General features: G+C 40.9%; 2 protein-coding genes across 2 annotated transcripts; one reads left to right on the plus strand and one right to left on the minus strand.

The window, feature by feature from the left end:
- Positions 1-468: 468 nt before the first annotated feature.
- LOC122925542 (olfactory receptor 13F1-like) lies at positions 469-1185 on the minus strand. Its single transcript, XM_044276901.1, has one exon. It carries the CDS (start codon positions 1183-1185, stop codon positions 469-471), a length of 717 nt encoding a protein of 238 aa, XP_044132836.1.
- A 19818-nt stretch (positions 1186-21003) lies between these two features.
- Positions 21004-21948, plus strand: LOC122925543 (olfactory receptor 8D1-like). The gene has a single exon (XM_044276902.1). It carries the CDS (start codon positions 21004-21006, stop codon positions 21946-21948), a length of 945 nt encoding a protein of 314 aa, XP_044132837.1.
- Positions 21949-22399: the final 451 nt, after the last annotated feature.

The raw sequence follows: 22399 nt of genomic DNA on the forward strand, positions 1-22399 counted from the left end.
GGCTATGACATCACAGGGCTGGCTGCTGATTGGCTGCATGCATGGCATTATGAGTGATCCCGCCTTCCCAGAGTTCCTTGCTCCATGTCCTCACACAAGCCATTTTAGAAAAAAAATGTGATTCATTACCAAGAAGCATGAGGGAATTTGGATTTGGTGAGAATCACATTTTTCCTGAAATTCAGATCGAATTCCACTTCATCAACTTCTATTAGCTCATCTCTAGTATCAGTAAATCAGAAGCAACCTGATTAAGAAGCAACTTGATTTATTTTATTTTTTTTAGTTTTTCTTATTATTACATTGCATCAACATACTCAGCGTTCGTGTACATCATCTCCTTTTTTTTTATTTATTTTTTAGGTTTTCTTCAGATTGACTATAGAGACATTATGAATACTTTGTGTTGGTATTTTTGCTCGGTGATACATTGTTGTACATTAGTCAGATAAAGTTAATCAATTAGCATTAAGAAATAACCTTATGTATTCTTAAGGCACTTAAGACTTCTTTGTTCCTCAGACTATAGACAAGAGGATTTAAGGACGGAACCACTGCCACATTTAACAAGGAGAGCATCATGTCCAGTTCTGTGGAGCTTTCAGTGTCAGGGTTCATGTAAACACTTAGAGAAGAACCACAAAAGAGTAAGACAACTGTTAGATGAGAAGAACAGCTGGAGAAGATCTTCCGTCTTCTAGACGATGTCTTGATCTTTAGGATAGAAGAAATAATAAAAACATAAGAAGTCAAAATCATACCAAATGCCAAAACACCTAAAGTATATCCTTCTGATAATATCACAGTGTTCACATGTTTGATGTCACTGCAGGAGGCTCTCAGAAGAGCTTTCATATCACAGTAGAAGTGGATGATATCTTTGGGATCACAAAATGATAAATGAGATACCAGAAAGACATACAGCGATGAATTCAAGGCACCAAATGCCCATGGAATAAAAGAAAGTATAATACATGCTCTCTCATTCAAAATGATGGGATATTTCAAGGGGATACAAATGGCCACATACCGGTCAAAAGCCATAGAAGACAGCAATAAAAATTCTGTAGTTAAGCATCCTACAGACATGAATAGCTGAGTGAAACAGCTTGTGAAGGCAATGCTAGTCTTCCCAGTTATTTGTGAGTCCAGAAATTTTGGAAGAATAGAAGAAACAAAGGTCATGTCCAGAGTAGACAGGTTACACAAGAAAAAGTACATAGGAGTGTGTAGTCGTGGTGCTGCCCATACCACGGCTATAATAATTAGATTTCCAAGCATACATAAAATATACATCAAAACAATACTGAGGATAATATAATAGGAAACATTCTGAAGTCTGGAGAATGCTAACAGGTGAAAATCTTCAGAAGATGAGGTATTAATTACCTGTATATACATCAGTAATGTAACAGTGTGGCAAAGATTCATATTAGGGCTGTCAAGTAAAATAATTTTTTTTTTCAGGTTTTAAAAATTTTGGGCAAATACATATTTATATAGAAATGTTAGAAATTATACTTAACTTATTTGTATGTAAAAGAAAAAAATACAATGCTAACGGAATTGCTACAGATAATAGAAAAATAAATAAAAACAAACAGCAAGATTTAGAAATTATAGTTCAAGACCTAAATCAAAATGGTTAGTATTAGGCCTCATGCATGAGGTACAGAACCCGTAAGCCATAGGTCCTCCACATGCTACTAATAACATTTAGCAGAATTATGATCACCACCAAGCATGTATATTGTATAGAACTGGAGGCATAAAGAGGTGCAGTATGGTCTCATGGACCTCTATGGCCTTCTTCAGGTTTATGAAGTCATAAACATTTATGCTTATATGGCTTAATGATGAGCGGTTTTGTTCTGCTTTTATATCTGTAGTGTCTACAAATAAAAATTATCTGAAGTTAACATACAGCAAACATACTGTACATTTGATCTGTCTAACTGTAAGATTGTGTTTAGTACAATCAGCCTATTTATAGTTTTGAGAACTGGTAATACTCCCAAAAGGAACAATTCTACATAGAAATAATGAGTTATTCCCATAATAATTATCAACAATGTTTAGAATCTTTGTAGTAAGCTAATAATGTCTAATCAAGCTATGCCTCAAATACCTACAAAAAGAATGTGAGACAAAAACAAACAAACTAAAAAAAAACACCACAATGCCAATGTTATCCAACACCCAGTTGGCCACATGAAAAGTGATTGACAATTAATGGATAACCAAGGTAATTTCACATTTGTTCATATATAGAAACATAGAAACATATAATGTGTCGGCAGATAAGAACCATTTGGCCCATCTAGTCTGCCCAATATATTAAATACTATGGATAGCCCCTGGCCCTATCTTATATGAAGGATGGCCTTATGTCTATCCCATGCATGCTTAAACTATTAAAGCTATTCCATGCATCCACTACTCTCTCAGTAAAGTAATACTTCCTGATATTACTTTTAAACCTTTGCCCCTCTAATTTAAAATGATGTCCTCTTGTAGCAGTTTTTATTCTTTTAAATATTCTCTCCTCTTTTACCTTGTTGATTCCCTTTATGTATTTAAAAGTTTCTATCATATCCCCTCTGTCTCGTCTTTCTTCCAAGCTATACATGTTGAGGTCCTTTAATCTTTCCTGGTAAGTCTGGGTCCCAGAACAGATCCCTGAGGTACCCCACTGGTAACAAGACCTTGGTCTGAATATACTCCATTGACTACAACCCTCTGTTGCCTGTCCCTCAGCCACTGCCTAATACATTCAACAATATGGGAGTCCAAGCCCAAAGACTGCACTTTATTGATAAGCCTTCTATGTGGGACTGTATCAAAAGCCTTACTAAAGTCTAGATAAGCGATGTCTACTGCACCTCCTCCATCTATTATTTTAGTCACCCAATCAAAAAAATCAATAAGATTAGTTTGACATGATCTCCCTGAAGTAAACCCATGCTGTTTTTCATCTTTCAATCCATGGTATTTTAGATGTTCCACAATCCTCTCCTTAAGTATGGTTTCCATTAATTTCCCCACTATTGATGTCAGGCTTACTGGCCTATAGTTGCCCGATTCCTCCCTACTACCTTTCTTGTGAATGGGCACAACATTTGCTAATTTCCAATCTTCTGGGACGACTCCTGCTGCCAGTGATTGGTTAAATAAATCTATTAATGGTTTTGCTAGTTCACCGCTGAGCTCTTTTAATAGCTTTGGGTGTATACCATCAGGCCCCTGTGACTTATTTGTATTAATTTTAGACAGTTGACTTAGAACCTCTTCCTCTGTAAAGACACATGCATCAAAAGATTATTTTGTCTTCTTTCCTAACTGAGGTCCTTCTCCTTCATTTTCCTTTGTAAAAACTGAACAGAAGTATTCATTGAGGCAGTCAGCTATTTCTTTATCTTCTTCCATATACCTTCCTTCTTTTGTTTTTAATTTGGTAATTCCTTGTTTTAGTTTCCTTTTTTCATTTATGTATCTGAAGAATGCCTTATCGCCTTTTTTCCCTGACTGAGCTAATTTCTCTTCTGCCTGTGCTTTAGAAGCTCTTATAACTTGTTTGGCCTCTCTCTGCCTAATCTTATAAATTTGTCTGTCATCCTCGCTTTTTTTTTTTTATAATTCCTAAAAGCTATCTTTTTGTTTTTAATGATTTTGGCCACTTCTGCTGAGTACCACAGTGGTCTCTTCCTTTTTTTGCTTTTACTGACAAGCCTAATGCAATTTTCTGTTGCCTTCAATAGTGCCTCTTTTAAGTACTCCCATTTCTCCTGGACTCCAATGAAACTGTTCCAGTCTGATAGGGACTAGTATACCACTAATCTAATTTTAGAAAAGTCTGTTTTTCTAAAATCTAAAACTTTTGTTTTTGTGTGGTGTGACTCAGTCACTGTACTTATAGTAAACCACTCTGACTGGTGATCACTAGATCCCAAGATTTCCCCTACAGTAATATCAGATACCAAATTCCCATTTGTGAATACCAGATAAAAACAATTTGCCATGTTTACAATGCTGCAATAAATGTGTCATATCCCTTTGAACAAGTGAAACAAATGTCTCAACAGGATGGTGTGTATTAGGAGGTTGAAATCTGCTTTTTAGTTTTAGATTAAAGCGTTGTAATGTTAATTGAGCAGTATTTACTGACACTATCTGTGCAGACATTTCCTCACTCGCTGCAAAGTGTGCTTTAAGACGTATATTACGAAAAAATCATTGACAATCCATTTCTAGATCGAAAGTATCTTATTGTGCCGTTGGGCTAAACAAAAGTCCCCTCTGTAATACCTGTAATTGAACAGGGCTGAGGTTTCTGGAAGAAATATTAAAGACTAAATTATCCTCTATGCCTGTGACCGGGTTGTCCGAGGAGAATTCACGTCTCCTATGATGTCGCCCCGCCCTTCTTGTGTTCTTTTTGTTTGTCTTGATTTTCTCCCTAAAAAAGGGGATGAATGACGGGTAGTAGAGGTGTAGTCGCTCCCAGAGCTGGAAGATTGGGAACCGGTTCGGCGCATAGGGCGTCTGGAGATCGGAGTAGCGGCGCCTAAAGAGGTTTTGCCATTTGTAGATTCTATTGCTCTGATAATCCTCAGCGTCTCTTGCAAATGTATTGCGTTGTGTAACCTCGATATCCTTTCTGAGGTCAGAACAAGTTTTTTCGATCCAGGTCTTAAGAGCAGTAAGATCTTCAGCTGTCAGTGTATCACAGAGTTGTTTTTCAATTGATACAATCTGTGCCTTCGTTTCAGAGATAGCATTAGCTAAATATTCGATAGTGAGGACCATTAAATCGTGTGAACATTTGTCTAGAATGCTGGCGAATTTAGTACAATAGTCGATATTTTCACAAAAGAATATCGGTCTAAGGTTTACCCGCAGTCCACATGGAATCCTCTTTAATCTGCAATATTCTGCCCAGGTAGCCTCGTGAAGTTCATACGCTATCAGCTTCTTAGATTCCCTCTCGAGTTCTCTACCCCGCAATGTAGCTGGAGGGGTCTTCAAGAATTCGACACTGGTGGTAACTCCGGACACGATTTCACGTGCCCTATCCTCACTGTATGCGAATAGATTTATTGAAATGAATTATAAAATCGTGTGTTCGTCACTGTAGAGCCAGGAAATTCGACAAGTCAATCAGTCGGCACTCCGTAGTATTAGTTGGCGGTGCACGTGTCCAGGGCCTGCGTCCCACACGTATCCATATAGAAAGGACCGGCACTCGCTGATATCAATGCAATATTCTTTTTATTGTTTCACATGGAGGAACAATAATCGATCAGGTGTCGCGTTTCGACTCTACAAATATCACCCACCACCCAGGACAAATCATGGTCCTGGTCTTAGGTAAACACAGAAGCGCAAAAGGGCCTTTCGTGTCCGTTGAATTCCTAATTTTTGTGGCCTGTATTGGCCGACAGTTAAATTTTTATCCTGTGACCGCCTAATGTCCCTCCAACCACAGAATACAAAGTTGTGTGATGTCAGGTGAATGCCTATTGGCAAATTTTTGGGGCCTGTACTGGAGTGGCAAGTTCTCACAATACTTAGTGCACCAAGCTCATGAGACCTTATAAAATGTAAAGTTGTGTGTACCGCGGAAAAAAAATATTGCATCATTAGGGATTTTCGCAATGGCCCTTTTTTTTAAAACACTCAATCTGCATATACAGTGATTGGTCTAACATGCATGTGAAATGTAATCAAATACACTGCTTTAATGACAAATTACTTACAGTTATCAGAAATTCTTCCTCAACGTTGCGAAAATTGTTGCCAACCATCTTTTCTGATCGCATCCAACTTCGGTCTGGTGGAAACCAGTTGCTGTAGTAGGCCGCACCTATTTTGCGCATGCGCATACGCAAAACTTAATTGCCTATATTTTGTATTGAAAAAAAAAATAAATGGAGATCGCAAATTCGAATATTACATCTGGTATGTCACTGTCCATGTTGTGGGACTATTTGTGCACTTCTAATTATTTGGTGGCTGCAAATATGAGCTGAAGGTTTTTCAGGTTCGCCTGCCATTAAAGTGAATGGGGCCCGCCGCGAACTTGCGGTTCGCGAACATTTGATCGTGTTAACGTGATCGCATTCGCAAACCGTCCCAGATGATGTTCGTCCATCACTAGTGATGTTATTTGCATAGGACTGTATATTGAAGGTGGCTTGGGGAGGGAGTGATGTTATTTGCATGGGACTGTATGTTGATGGCTGTGGGAGGGAGTGATGTTATTAACATGGGACTGTATGTTGGAGGAGGCTGGGGAGGGGTGATGTTATTTAAATGGGACTGAATATTGATGGCAGCTGTGGGAGGGAGTGATGTTATTTACATGGGACTGTAGTTTAGAGGAGGCTGGGGAGGGGGCGGTGTTATTTACATGGGACTGTATTTTGATGGCAGCTGTGGGAGGGAGTGATGTTATTTAAATGGGACTGCATGTTGCAGGAGGCTGGGGAGGAGGTGATGTTATTTACAAATGGACTGTATGTTGAAGGTGGCTGGTGGGGTGGAATGATATTATTTACATGGGACAGAATTTTGAGGGGGTGATGTTTACATGGGATTGCATGCTGAAGGCAGATGGGAAGGAGGTGATATTAATTACTTGGGACTGTACTTTGGAGGGGGCTGTAGATAGAGAGGAATGTTATTTACAAGAGACTGTATATTGGAGGGGGCTGGAGAGATGGTGTGGTGGTTTGTGCATGGGACTCTATGGTGGAGGGAGGGAAATAGTGTTATTTACATGGAACTGTATGTTGGAGGGGCTGAAGGGAGGGGAGTGATGTTTGTTTTACATAGGACTGTATTTTGGAGGGGGCAGGAGAGATGGTGTTATGTTATTTACATGGGACTGTATGGTGGAGGGAAGAATATAATTACAGGGGGCACTGCAAATCCAGGGACATTATAGGCATTCTTATTACCACTGGGGCTTTATAGGAGGGACTTGGAGGCCTTATTACTACTGAGGAGTCTGTAGAGAGCTTTATTACCACTGGGGAACAATAGGGGGCCTTATTTCTACTGGGGACTCTGTGATGGTAATATTAATACTCGAGGGCTCTTCTACTAATGGAGGCATTGTTGGGGAGCATTATCCCTGTTGGGGGCACTGTAGGGGGCAGTTTTACTAATGATGGAATTCTAGAAGGGAATTACTATTGGTGGGACAATATGAAGCACTATTACTATGGGGGCACTAATATTTCTTCAGGATAGTATTTGGGGGTATTGGGGAGCACAGCGAGCAGCAGGGTAACACTCTGGGGACTCCAGTTTGGGAGATGATGATAGAAAATTGACTGTGTCACAATCTGCAGAGACCAGGCGGATGAGAGAAGTTGCCCAGATCGTGTGGAGACTTCACCTGGGAGGCACTGGATGTAACAGGTAAGTGCTGCTGTATAGAAAGTACCAAGCCACATTTTCACCCCCGAAACATGGATGAATCAATGTACTTTTGTACAGGCCGCAAGTTCAACTCAACTGCACAATCAAGGGTTAACGGATTGAACTATAAATAAAAGAAGGCAAACAACCTAAAATCTGTATTATCAGACCACAATTTCAACCCAATTGCACAATCAAGTATTAACAGATTGAATTATATATAAAAGAACGTGAACTCCCCAAATTCTGTTGTATCAGACTGTAGTTGCACCCCAATATCAGAATCAAGGATTACCGTACTGGAATTACTGATGTATCAAACAATGCAAACAAACTAAAATCTGTACTATTAGAACACTTTTTAACCCCAATTAGTGCAGCAAAGTGTAATAAAATAGCTCCTACTAGTCACGCTTTACACTCTTCTATTGGTCCCTGCTCTCTCCCTATAGTGTGGATATTGGCTCCCTATTATTATTTTTCTCTGTTGTGCTAGACTCTGTCTTTGGTCTGGTAGCTGAACTTTCGCACAGTTCTGATACCTTAGAGTGGGGTGCCTTTGACTGTTGATCCCCTCATAATACTCTGTCTATGAACTGCAAGGAGTCAGGGTGCTTTTCAAGCTGATTCTTCTAGAAGACTCCTAGTGCAGGAGGGGGAAGATCCCCTCACTGCGACATGTCTGCTCTCCTTCTAATTCTCAACTTCACTCTCACTAAAGCTTCCTGCAACCTCTCCCTTGGTAGGAAAAAGGACTAGTCCACTTTTTCAAAGCAAAGGAGGGGGGGGGGGGGGGAGAATGGAATAGTAAATTCCATTCTATCTAAAGATCTCTCTCTGCCATATACACTGCCTCCTGCTGGTGAACCAGGCACAGTACGTGTAATACAATTCATAAGTTACATAACAATGTTATTAAGACGCAATATCAAAAGACATGGAATAAATACATAGATTACATTATTTATTAGCTATTAGAGACAGCAGCAAGGTGTAAGAATGGTAGTGCCCACTCTAGGGTTCTACGATTGCAGCTAGAAGGCACTGCCAGGCATATCCAGCTTTAGGTCCTCACTTTTCCCTTCCTGGCTGACAGCTTTCCCTGCCTTTCCCTATTCTATTCAATTATTTTTCTTTATAATTCTAGCCTTTCCCTTCAATGTATTAGTTATGACCTTTGTCTGGTCTGTTCTTCTCAGGGTCATTTGAGCTTCCTTCTTCCTCCCTAGTGCTTTTTCCAGGTGACATGTGTAGTAAAATGTCACTGCGTGCTGTTTTACTGGATTCATGAACCTGAAAAGTTTCGGGTTAGTCTGCTGGACAAAATCTTGGGAAGTTTGTAACCGAACCAGTTCTTACGTCACACCTAACATTGGTTTTCCTCTTCTGTGGGACTTCTCTGTGGGAAGTTTTTATATAAAGCCTGAATGTAAAAGTTCCACAGAAATAGACATGATACTCTTATTATTGTTCTAGCTTTAAATCCTCTAGTCTATAGTCTGAGGAACACAGATGTCCTAAATGTTCTTAGGATAGCTATGGACATTCCTTAATATTGTTACCTAATTGTGATTGATGCACAAATATTGTATAGTTTCACTAAAGGCGGGTTTAGACGGGCTGGTGGAGCAGCCAATTGTTGGGGAGGAAGCGTTCCTTCCTGACAGTAGGCTGTTCGCTTAGTGAAGGAGACCACTGCATTTACATGCAGTGATCTCCTTCACATTATGAGGATGAGGGATCACTATAGCAATCATTCGTCCCTATACAGAATCATTGTTTCTGGGCAGCAGATTGTTGTTTAGACACTACGATCTGCTGCCCAGAAACAATGATTGGTGGTGCCTGCAAGAACTATCTTTTTGTACATTTAGATGGCCAGATTAACGGATTGTTCCCAATAATCTGGACGATTATTGGTTCATCTAAATCCACCTTTACTAAAGGACAACCCCTTTCCACATCAGGATAATGCGTATTCATATGTCAATATTTGGGTAAATGGATTTGAATGTGACAGTCTCCCTGCTTAGCATTTATGGAGGAGTATAGTATAGGTGAGTCCGAACTGTAATGGCCAGAATACTGAAAGGCAGGCATAATACACATGGGCAGTGTATTATGTTGGTGATCAGAGGATTGCTGGTAGAAACCCCCTTGTCGGAATAATGAATATAATTTTAAACAAAATGTTTTGGAGTGCAAAAAAAGTGATAAAAAACTTGCCTGTTTTGTAAAAAAAAATGACGAGATTTGGGTTGCTTTGGCAGCCTGGGGCTTTCTGAGGGCTCAAAGGCCATTGTAAAGAGCCATTAAGCCCTGCCTCAGATTTTGCCATGGACTGAAATACTTCAATAGACCACATGTTTATAGAAAATGTAGGGGATGGAGATGCCACACTTGAATGACTTTTGTTGTTGTGTGTAGGCACCTGGGTTAAGTTCTCTTACTCATGCTAACAGACTATATGGAGGTCTGATGAGATCTCAGAGGTTCAGGAAAAGTTAATAGTTATTGGATTTGTGTGTAATTATCTGTACTGTGCTAAGTCACCTCTTGTATTTTAAAATTATAGAGGAAGAAGCTCAAGGTTAAAAAGTCCCTTTGTTGTAATATAGATCTGGTTACACTATCAAAGATTATATGATTATTATCAAAGAAAGGCTCAAGTCCAGTAGGTTCACTCTTCAGTAGAGACCTAACTTGAAACGTCTGGGACCCATTGAAAAATCTGCAACAGGGCTAATATATCATGTCATGTTTTAGGCCTTATGCACACGACCGTAGTTCTGGTCCGCATCAATGGGGCCGCAAAAGATGTGCTGTCCGCATCCGTTGCTCCATTCCGTGGCCCCACAAAAAAAAAATATAACATGTCCTATTCTTGTAGGTTTTACGGACAAGAATAGGCATTTCTACAATGGGCCGCCTGTTCCGTTCCGCAAATTGCGAAAGGCACACGGGCGGCTTCCGTGTTTTGCAGATCCGCAATTTGCGGACTGCAAAAAATGGAACGGTCATGTGCATGAGACTTAATAGTGGTGTCTCCTTATGTAATAGATGTGCCTTCTGGGCCCAACGTGTCTGATACCTTTGAACTCCCCATAGCTTGCCTCCTGGTTTCCAATTTTTCATAGGCCGAGAACATCATACGCCACACATTACCACTCTGCAAACTTTTGGGGTAGTTAAATACCCCCTTCCCCCAACTGATATATCATATTTGAAATCTGTTTTTATGCGGTATTGCCTAGCAATTGTTGTTCCATTCTGCATATTGTGCCACACCACAGATTCTAAAACCTCATTTAGGGTTGAAATGCCCCTTTGTTCCTAACATGGTTCTTGTTATACCACACCACTGTCAGTCCTATGTTCATGTCACACTGAACCTGCAGTGTATCCTGTAAAGTATTGGTGGGAGAATGTAAACCATATCAGGAGTAATCTATAGTCTTACAGGGCCACTTGACTGAAGACTTTAATATTTTAATGAATAAAGAAAAAGTTTTAGGAGGCCTACTGATGATATCCAATGTAGAGATGTTCTACACCTGCTCCTGTAAGATGTTCCCTTAATTAAAAGTTTTCTTAACTGAACTCTACTACTTTGTAATGTCATTTGGGATTATTATCTCATAACTATAAAAATATATAAATATCTCTTAATTCAAATGCAATCAGGAGTGAATTCAGACATTCCTGCCAACACATGTTCAGGTACCTAGTATACTGTACTTTTACCATTATTCTAGTATCTACCTCATATCTATCTATCTCATATCCATCTATCTCATATCTATCTACCTCATATCTATCTATCTATCTATCTATCTATCTATCTATCTCAAATGCTGTGTATCTATATACTAATCATCTATCTTTATATGCCTGGGTGTTTTCATTTTGTACTATGAGATGGTTGTATCTAGCACTACTACACAATTGAGCTGTTATATCCCACCACATGGGCCCCATCAGCTTCAGGTACACAGTTACTGCTATAACTTACTCTGTGCCCACCTACTATGGAAATGTAACCTCAGTCAAGGCAGAAACCTACTCTGTTTAATACATATATCTATGCCAGTGGGCATCTACATTTAGGAGGGCTGACCCTGCGCATATACTTGGCTGCTACTTGTTACCTCTGTGTGCATTTACACATCCAGTGAGTGGAAGAGCAAACTCCGCTATACGTGCAGGTTCTGCTCTGCTGAATGTAGATGTCCACTCCACTGGTATAGAGATAGGTATGAAATAGAGTAGGTTTTACAGTGCGGTCCACTGCGACACTCGTTGTTGTATAGGCTGGCTGCATGCGCCCTTTTGCACTGGCTGCGTTTGGCGTTCCCATGTATGCTGCTTGATTGGGTGGAGTGTGCGGGCTGTGGCCTTCTTAGTGTGTGAACTGTGTCCTGTGAATATTTTGCTCTTTGTGTCTGTATCACAGTGCGGTTCGCTGTGACACTCATTGCCGTGTAGGCTGGCTGCATGCGGTTAACGTTTCTGTGTATGCTGGTCACTTGGGTGGTGCGTGCTGGCTGTGGTCTTCTATAGTTTGTGAACTGCGCTTCTATAGTGTGTGAATTGGGTGCTCCCTGTGTCTAATGAGGGTTAATAGTTCCCTGAGCTTGTTTGAATATCCGGTGGTCAGGTGCTCTCCTCACCCTGCTATTTAGACCAGTGTGCTATATGTCTGGGAGTCATTCTGTCTCCAGGACTGCTGAGTGCAGGGTGTTTGCTCTCCTGACTAGTATTGAGCGTGAATATTCGAATAGCGAATATTAATTGCAAATATCACAACTTCGCAAATTTGCGAATATTTCGAATATAGTGCTATGTATTCGCTATATCGAATATTCGTCATTTTTTAGCATCTGAAAACATGATTCCTCCCTGCTTCTTTCTTGTGGGTCAATGAGTCATGGCCCACAAGCAACTTAAGCAGGAAGGAATCATGTTTTCATATGGAGAAAAAATGACGAATATAAAAAAAAAATGAATATATAGCAATATAGGGAATATATTCGTTATTTAGAATATTTGCCTTTTTTTCCAATCTGTACAGTTGTTCGCATACTCCTCCCCGACAAGTGTCCCCGTCACCATGAGAACACCTGTGGGTTAGAAAATACCATTGGATCTGAGTTTTCCCTGAGATTGTGAAAACTCAGATCCGATGGTATATTTTAACCCACAGGCGTTTCCAGTGTGACGGGGACGCTTGTCGGGGAGGAGTATGCCAGAGTGGAATTACAGTACAGATTGAAAAAAAAGAGGAACATTCTAAAAAACAAATGTATTTGCTATATTGCTATAAAATTAGTTTTTTTAGAATATTCATCATATTTGTCATATTCTAAAAAACAAAGTTATAGCAATATAGAGAGTATTCGTTAAATACACATATAGACTGCAATTTAGCTAATATAGTGCTATAATATTTTTTTTAATAGTGTCAATTTTTTCAAAATCTGAAGTTCAGAAGAGACAAAAAAAATTAGACTATAAAAAAAGATTATGGCACTATATTAGCTAAATTACAGTTTATTTGTGCATTTTACGAATATTCGCTATATTGCTATTACTTAGTTTTCTAGAATATTCGTCATATTCTAAAACAAGAATATATAGCAATGTAGCGAATATTTGTAAAATACACGTTAGCCAATAGCCATAGCCAACCAATAAGAAAGTTGCCTAATACAGTAAAAAAAAAATCGCAACACACGAATAATTAAATCGCATATTATTCACAATAAATTGAATAATTACGAATATAAGACGAATATTCAATCGAATATTCGCAAAATATCGCAAAATCGAATATGGCATCCCGCTCATCACTACTCCTGACCTGTGTCTTAGGCCCCTTTCAGATGAGCTCCACTCATTGGACTTGCATCGTGTGTCAGCGAGAGCACTCGTCCTGACCTCCCAGCGCTGACGGCGTCGCATAACATTATATTGATTTATGATGGCTAAAAAAATATACAATGCAACAGCACTCTGCAAACCAAATAAAGTACAGAAATGCCAAAGTAATAGAAAGTATTCTGGTGCAAATGCTACGCTAATAAATTTGAGATGCTTGGCAAATCATTTTGTACAAAATTATTTGGGCCTGTCTGCCACACGTCAAGGCGATCTCAGTAAGACGGGAACCTAACAGTAAATACCATATTACCTGGGGCCATACTGGCCTCCATTACATTCAGGTAAGGCAGGTTCCACATGCATGCCGAACCCACACTATATAATACCTCTTTGGTGCCGGCCTCCATTTTGTTCAAGGAATGCAGGTTCCAGTGGAGGAACACCAGGATTCCCACCAATCAGCAGTTTGAGAAGGCAGATTAAAGAAGGAATGGAGCTCAAAAAGCCAAAATAATAAATATTGTGAATACTTTATTAAATCATGAAAAAGACATCAATAATTACATACACATAGATGCAGTGGGACAGGGAAACAAAAGAAACAGGGAAAGAAACAACGGCGCCACCCTGGGTGGAGAACTCTGGTCATAAATCATAGAAGGTGTAATCAGCAGGATAAATACATAATAGTAAAAAGAAATAATATAGCATGAAAAATGCTGCCGATACACAATGAGTATAGTAACAAGGGTGAGTCCCAAAATGTAGGGAAAGAAAGGTAAAGGACCCATACAAGGGACCACTAACATCCGACTTGCAAGTTGAAACCCTAACAACAGAATAATGATCCGTGTGGAGCAAGGCCGGATGTAAGGATGAATGAATGGAACTCACCAGTGAATCGGACCAAGAGATGACCAAACCAGGATGGCGCTACCCCAACGCGCGTTTCGGCGTGCCTGGGGAGCTGACGGCGTCGCATAACATTATATTAATTTATGATGGCTAAAAAAAATATACAATGCAAGAGCACTCTGCAAACCAAATAAAGTACAGAAATGCCAAAGTAATAGAAAGTATTCTGGTGCAAATGCTACGCTAATAAATTTGAGATGCTTGGCAAATCATTTTGTACAAAATTATTTGGGCCTGTCTGCCACACGTCAAGGCGATCTCAGTAAGACGGGAACCTAACAGTAAATACCATAGTACCTGGGGCCATACTGGCCTCCATTACATTCAGGGAAGGCAGGTTCCACATGCATGCCGAACCCACACTATATAATACCTCTTTGGTGCCGGCCTCCATTTTGTTCAAGGAATGCAGGTTCCAGTGGAGGAACACCAGGATTCCCACCAATCAGCAGTTTGAGAAGGCAGCAGCATTCTTAGCAGCCCCTCAGCCTTCTCGCTGCTTTTCCTAGGCCGAGTGACGACATGTCCATTGGTAACATGGTCTAGGCACAGCTCAGAAGTGAATGGGGCTGAGTGTGATACCAAGCAAAACTGCTATGCAATATACAGCGCTGTGCTTGGTGAGCTGAGAGAAGGCAGGGGCGCCCACAGAGTGCTTTCGTGGGGTTTCTCTCCATTCCTCCACAATGCAAAAAAATAGAACATGTTCTATTTTTTGCGGTGCGGATTAATCACTGACCCATTCAAGGTGAAAGGGTCTGTTTCTGTCTGTGGCAGTCGCACGCATGGTGCCTAATGCACGGAATAGCCACCCTTAAAGTCACAAAAAAACCTTTTAACTACATGACAAGAGAATTCACTACCTAGAAGCTCCTGAAATTGAAATCCACCGCTGCTTGTGGTTGACGGCATCCTTTCCTTGTAATGGGCCATACTGAATGCATGAGTTAATCCTCACAGTCTTTAATATTTGAACATTGTGGCACTCACCTACCTCAAGCTTTCCATACCTTCCTGTCGACTTGGACTATTAAGGGGAGAACCTGGACTGTGACAGTGAGATCGAGGTAAGTACTTTGTGTAGACTAAGTATATGATCAGAATCTTTTTTCTATTTCAGCACTTTGTAGTACTATAAAGTTCAAAGATATAGCAGGGTCTGCATTTACTTTATTGCCTTTTGCTGTTTCATACCTCCAAACTTTTAAAAAGAACGAAGGACACTATGTGCGGCAGGCAAAGCAGTAATTTTTTTCCACACTAGGCCACGCCTCTAAATCCATCCAAAACACAACTATACACCTAATCCCACCCAGTCCCCTAAATGCCCCCTCGCACAGTAATTATTTCCTCTTTATGTAACCACACAGTATTTATGCCCACATTGTTCTCTCTTCACAGATAATGCCAAGATATGCGTCCCATCACAGTAGGTATGACCAGTTATGTGCCCCCTCACAAAGGGTTTGCCCTGATATGTGCCCCCTTACAGTAATATGCCCAGACATATGCCCCCTCAAAGTAATATGCCTAGATATATGCCGCCTCACAGTAACATGCCCAGTTATGTGCCCCCTCATAGTAATATGTCCAGGTATATGCCCCCTCTCAGGAAGTAATAAAAAAAAACTATCTCAGCATACTCACCTGGTTCCTCCGATGAGCTCCCCAGAAGCAGCAGAACATACACAGAGAGATGCTGGTCTCTGTAGGAGGAGGAGAAGCACAGCTGACTCCGAGCCTCGCCCTCTGCACATAGCAGCAGTGTGGAGCACCAACAGTGGGGGAATGATGAAACAGGGAGCGGACAGTTCTTTGCTTCATCATTACAGGCAAATGTCTTTGTATCCTATGGCCTGAGAGCCACCAAAATCTTGGGCTGTCCTGCTGGATCCGGGACAATTGGGAGGTATGCTGTTTAGATTTTCAATGTTAACCTGTGGCCTGTGGTTCTAGAGCTAGGGCTATAGCCAGGGACCTCCATAACCTTGGTGAGCTATGAGACCTCCACCTCTTACCCTCTCTGATGGTCATTTGGTAATCCCATCCTGCAGACAGTAAAGAAAGTGGTCGGATACTGACCTATAACCAGAGGCATTGCTAGGTTTACTTAACACCACAGCAGATCGCGTAGGCGTTTTAGACTGCAGACGCTGACCTGGGCACTTGGGAGTTAAATCCCCTGTCGCCTACAGCTACCTTATTACAGTGGACATAGGGGTGTCAGTAGCTGAGAGTTCTAGTGTAGTTAGCTGCCCCCCCCCTTTCCTTAGAGCTCAGTTGGTAGGTCTTTCCCCTCCCCTCAGAGTTAATAAAAAGGAGGGTCCCCCCTGGCTTGGTCTCTTTGATCCTGGACCACTCATCAGGGAGCTTTTCCCTCCCACCCTCCCTCCCGTTTTATTGTTGTTCATGAACAGTTTGCTGTTTTACTTTATGTATAAGTCACAGCTGGAGGTCGAAAATTAATGTTAAGGATAACGAAGGAGAAGGCGAACTTGCCCACTGGGGGTTCAGTGAGGCATAGCACTTCTCACACTCCGGGGAGAGGCCTATGGCCGTACGGAACAATGGTTGGTGTTTACATATTTAAAAGAAAAAAAAAGAGAGATTTGAAAAAAAGCTGTGACCGACCCTTCACCCACATAAAAACTGGTTTGGTGTTTTATTGGTAAGCCAGGTGACAGGTGTTGAATGTGGTGTGCCAGTTGTCTGCAGTCAATACATTCGGGGCCTTTGCCCCTGATGTTTTGTCCCAGGCCCCTAATGTAATGCCTGCCAGACAAGAACAACTGTATTGCTGTACTCAGAATGGCAATACAATTGAATCTAATGCACTGCAAAAGCTGGAGGACCTGAAGGATCACAGTCCATGTGGTCAGTGCTGAAGGCAGTGGTTGAGAAGGACCCTCGATGATTTCACCATCATGTGACCAGTGCAGAAGAGAATGGCATTCAGCAGTGAAGAGAGGTCCTGGGGAAGAAGCTGTGGTGAAGTCTGCTACATTAAGAGAGGTAAGTGAAGGGATAGATTCTCAGTGTGAGAGGCAGAGTAATGCTGGAAGTTGTGGTTATATAACTGGGACTGTATGTTAGGGCTGAAGGGAGGGATGTTATTTACATGGGACTGAATGTTGTAGTGAGGTGGAGTGATGTTATCTACTAGGGATTGACTGTTGAGGGCTGATGTGATTTACATTGGACTGCATGTTGACTGCATGTTGAAAGTGGCTATGGGGAGGGATAATGTTATTTACAAGGGACTGTATGTTGATGGAGGCTGTGGGAGTTATGTTATTAAAATGGGACTGAATGTCGGAGGGGGCAATGTTATTAACATGGGACTCCATGTTGAGGGCAGCTAGGGAAGGGAGTCATGTTATTTACATGAGACTGAATGTTGAGGAGTGATGTTGTTTACATGGGACTGTACGTTAAAGGTGGCAGAGGAAGGGGTAATGTTATTTACATGGTACTGTATATTGAAGGGGGTGAAGGGAGGAAAGTCATGTTATTCACATGGGACTGTATTTTGGAGAGGGGGGTTTAGATAGAGAGGGATGTTATTTACATGGGACTGTATATTGGAGGGAGCTGAGAAGATGGTGTGATGCTTTTACATGGGACTCTACTGCAGAGGGAGGGAAATAATGTTATTTACATGGGACCCAACGGGGGAGGGGGTGAAGTATTATAATTTCTGAGGACACTAAAGGGAGGAATTTAACTGCAGTGGGCACTGCAGGGGGTATTATAAATACTGGGGGCACTTCAGGGCAAGCATTATAATAGTAAGAGGCAATAAAAATACTAGGGGCACTTCAGGGTGAGCATTATAACAGTAGAGTTGCAGTATAAATACTGGGGACACTGTAGGGACATTAAAACAGAAGGGGGGATTATAAATCCAGGGGACATTAAGCGACTAGGAGTGATTTATAGATCTGCCTTGTTTCTACTAGGAGCACTGTGGGGTGCCTTCTTACTATTGAGGGGTCTGTAGAAAGATTTATTACCAATGGGAGAACAATAGGGGGGCTTTATTTATGGGCAGACAAGGAGTCTATTAACAAGGTAACCATAAAGCTTTCCAGACCCTGCTGCTGTTTAGAGGTAACAAGTTAAGACATTGCAGGAATGACTTGGCCAGTGGTATCATTGAACTGCACACTGCCTTGCAAATTGCAGACATTATTGAATATAGTAACTTCCAGATATTTGAGTGAGAGAGACTTTTACTAGAGATAGTGTAACCAGAGGACAATTGCTTCCAACATTGCCTAACTCATGCAGAGACATCCAGGGAGAATTTTCACTGTATATGGATTATTGTTGGATGTAGTGCAATTTCTATTTTGCATTTAAGTAAATGGCCATTGCGCTGCTAGATCTCCTGCCAGGCACTCATGCAAACACCAACATCAAGGGCACCCCAAACTAACATCAGTAAGGGAGTGCCCCGAAGAAAGAAAGAGCATACCCTCCTTCCACTGCACCGACCCCAGGGAGCAACACCCTGAATGAAGCCACTATGACAGATCACATAAACAGTGTCACTACTACTTCCAACCTGAGATTTGACTTACCATGGGGCTTCCTGCATTATACAATGCCCCCAGTCTTTATAATTCCCCCTGTGGTGCCCCAGTATATATAATGCCCCTTGTAATGCCCCCAGTAGTGCTGATAAAAAATATATAAATATTTATCTGACTGCCGCCATCTGTGATGGATGCCACAGGCATCTTCAGGTCTGCGGCCCTGGTTGTCTGATCCCCAGCACAGGAAGTCAGGATGACATCATCACCTCCTGCACCGACTCTGCAGGTGGCATGATGATGTCATCATGTCACCTGAAACCCAGAGCAGGCGGTCACAATGACTTCATTGCGACCACCTGCACCGTTCTTCTACCTCATAGGCTTCAGACCATTACTGTGCCATCCTCAAGGGGGGATCAAGGGACACATACAGTACAGACCAAAAGTTTGAATGGGAAGGTGTGTCCAAAGAGACTATGAAAATTGTAGATTCACACTGAAGGCATCAAAACTATGAATTAACACATGTGGAATTATATACATAACAAAAAAGTGTGAAACAACTGAAAATATGTCATACTCTCGGTTCTTCAAAGTAGCCACCTTTTGCTTTGATTACTGCTTTGCACACTCTTGGCATTCTCTTGATGAGCTTCAAGAGGTAGTCACCTGAAATGGTTTTCACAGGTGTGCCCTGTCAGGTTTAATAAGTGGGATTTATTGCCTTATAAATGGGGTTGGAACCATCAGTTGCGTTGTGGATACACAGCTGATAGTCCTACTGAATAGACTGTTAGAATTTGTATTATGGCAAGAAAAAAGCAGCTAAGTAAAGAAAAACGAGTGGCCATCATTACTTTAAGAAATGAAGGTCAGTCAGTCCGAAAAATTAGGAAAACTTTAAAAGTGTCCCCAAGTGCAGTCACAAAAACCATCAAGCGCTACAAAGAAACTGGCTCACATGCGGACCGCCCCAGGAAAGTAAGACCAAGAGTCACCTATGCTGCGGAGGATAAGTTGATCCGAGTCACCAGCTTCAGAAATCGCAGGTTAACAGCAGTTCAGATTAGAGACCAGGTCAATGCCACACAGAGTTCTAGCAGCAGACACATCTCTAGAACAACTGTTAAGAGGAGACTGTGTGAATCAGGCCTTCATGGTAGAATATCTGCTAGGAAACCACTGCTAAGGACAGGCAACAAGCAGAAGAGACTTGTTTGAGCTAAAGAACACAAGGAATGGACATTAGACCAGTGGAAATCTCTGCTTTGGTCTGATGAGTCCAAATTTGAGATCTTTGGTTCCAACCACCGTGTCATTGTGCGATGCAGAAAAGGTGAACGGATGGACTCTACATGCCTGGTTCCCACCGTGAAGCATGGAGGAGGAGGTGTGATGGTGTGGGGGTGCTTTTCTGGTGACACTGTTGGGGATTTATTCAAAATTGAAGGCATACTGAGCCAGCATGGCTACCACAACATCTTGCAGCGGCATGCTATTCCATCCAGTTTGCGTTTAGTTGGACCATCTTTTTTTTTTCAACCTCTAGGCTGTGTAAGGGCTATTTGACCATGAAGGAGAGTGATGGGGTGCTGCGCCAGATGACCTGGCCTCCACAGTCACCGGACCTGAACCCAATCGAGATGGTTTGGGGTGAGCTGGACCGCAGAGTGAAGGCAAAAGGGCCAATAAGTCCTAAGCATCTCTGGGAACTCCTTCAAGACTGTTGGAAGACCATTTCAGGTGACTACCTCTGGAAGCTCATCCAGAGAATGCCAAGAGTGTGCAAAGCAGTAATCAAAGCAAAAGGTGGCTACTTTGAAGAACCTAGAATATGACATATTTTCAGTTGGTCCACACTTTTTTGTTATGTATATTATTCCACATGTGTTAATTCATAGTTTTGATGCCTTCAGTGTGAATCTGCAATTTTCATAGTCATGAAAATAAAGAAAACTCTTTGAATGAGAAGGTGTGTCCAAACTTTTGGTCTGTACTGTATATGAATAGTAGCAGTTTTTTTTATAAAAACGGTTTATACCTGGCAAGCGAGACAAGCCCCCAATGCCCCACAATTCTGTTATCTATGATATTTTGTAACTCGGAAAAATTGCCTAAATTTTTATTTTTTTGCAGTTATGTCGTGATTCACAATTTACCTTTAATCTAGCTACCACAAAATAATTTTTCAAGAATACAAAAATGTAATTTATATATTTTCATAGTTTTCTTAAGGAAACAATACATGAATTCAAGTACAGACAACAGCCATATACCTCGAAGTTTTAGCCTGTTGGCTTTCACTGAAAATGGAGACCTTACATTTCCTTTGTTCTTTGGAATGTTATTAGTCTACCTTGTTGCATTGGTTGGAAATGCGATTCTTATTACACTTGTGTGTCTGGTGCCGCAGTTGCACACACCCATGTATATGTTCCTCTGTAACCTCTCAGTCCAAGATATTTTATACGTCTCTATCATTTTGCCAAAGTTCCTTGCCATTACCATATCCAGAAACTCCAGTATTTCCTTTCAATTTTGTATTACACAGGACACTTTGTTTATATATTGCGTGGAAGCTGAATTTTTGCTACTGTCTATTATGTCTTATGACCGCTATGTGGCCATTTGTCTCCCACTTCGTTATTTTGCTACCATGAACAACAGGACTTGTGGTCTTCTGGCCTTTACTTCCTGGTTTATTGCAGTCATAGATTCTTTACCATTCTCCTTACTCATATCTAATTTGTCCTTCTGTAAATCCAAGGAAATCAATCATTTATTCTGTGATCTAAAAGCCTTGCTCAAGATTTCCTGCAACGACACCACAAATATCACCAACATGATACTTATCCAGGGAAGTTTCATTGGATGTCTCCCCTTTTTATTGATCCTCACATCTTATGCTAATATCATATTCACTGTTCTACAAATACGCTCTTCAGATGGGAAGATGAAAGCTTTCTCCACTTGCTCTTCACACCTAACAGTGGTCTTAATGTTTTGTGGAACATGTCTTGGTCAGTACATGATACCAAAATCTGAAAGTTCAGAAGAACAGGACAAGGTTCTCTCATTATTATATGTTGCCATTGTACCAATGTTAAATCCTCTTGTCTACAGCCTTAGGAATAAACAGGTTTTAACAGCTTTTGAAAAGTTATTCAAAATTACCCAGTCTTCTGAGTAGTATGTGAAATGTTTTATACAGATGTGCACTTCCTTAGCTTTCCTCTTGGCTCAATATACTTAATTAAATGTGGCTCAAGATGACTAGTATTGTGAAAAAAAAAAATATATATATATAGTTTTGTGATACGCTTTCAGGAGATGTCTATGCCATGTTTGCCTAATGTGTGGCTTAAATGTGAAAATCAAGGGTCAAGGGTTTTGCTAGTATGTCACATCACAATAATATATAGAATTTATGTAGAATTTTACAACTGGCGCTTCAACACATTCACTAGCGCTGCAGTGAAATAGCAATCCCGTATCCTGCTATAAAAAGACTTTATACAGACCAGCCGTATAAAACACAATTGACCATAAAACAATGTAACACTGTGCGTTAAACCTGTATTATCACACTAGCCAGCTGATCCCTACCTTCCGATTTATTACCCCGATATGGAAACAAACAA

Source organism: Bufo gargarizans, chromosome 2 (assembly GCF_014858855.1).
Source record: "Bufo gargarizans isolate SCDJY-AF-19 chromosome 2, ASM1485885v1, whole genome shotgun sequence".
In the NCBI taxonomy this organism is placed as follows: Eukaryota; Metazoa; Chordata; class Amphibia; order Anura; family Bufonidae; genus Bufo; species Bufo gargarizans.

Excerpts from the sequence above, each read along its gene's own strand:
- LOC122925542 (XM_044276901.1), bottom strand. The coding sequence starts at position 1,185 with ATGACCTTTGTTTCTTCTATTCTTCCAAAATTTCTGGACTCACAAATA.
- LOC122925543 (XM_044276902.1), top strand. The coding sequence starts at position 21,004 with ATGAATTCAAGTACAGACAACAGCCATATACCTCGAAGTTTTAGCCTG.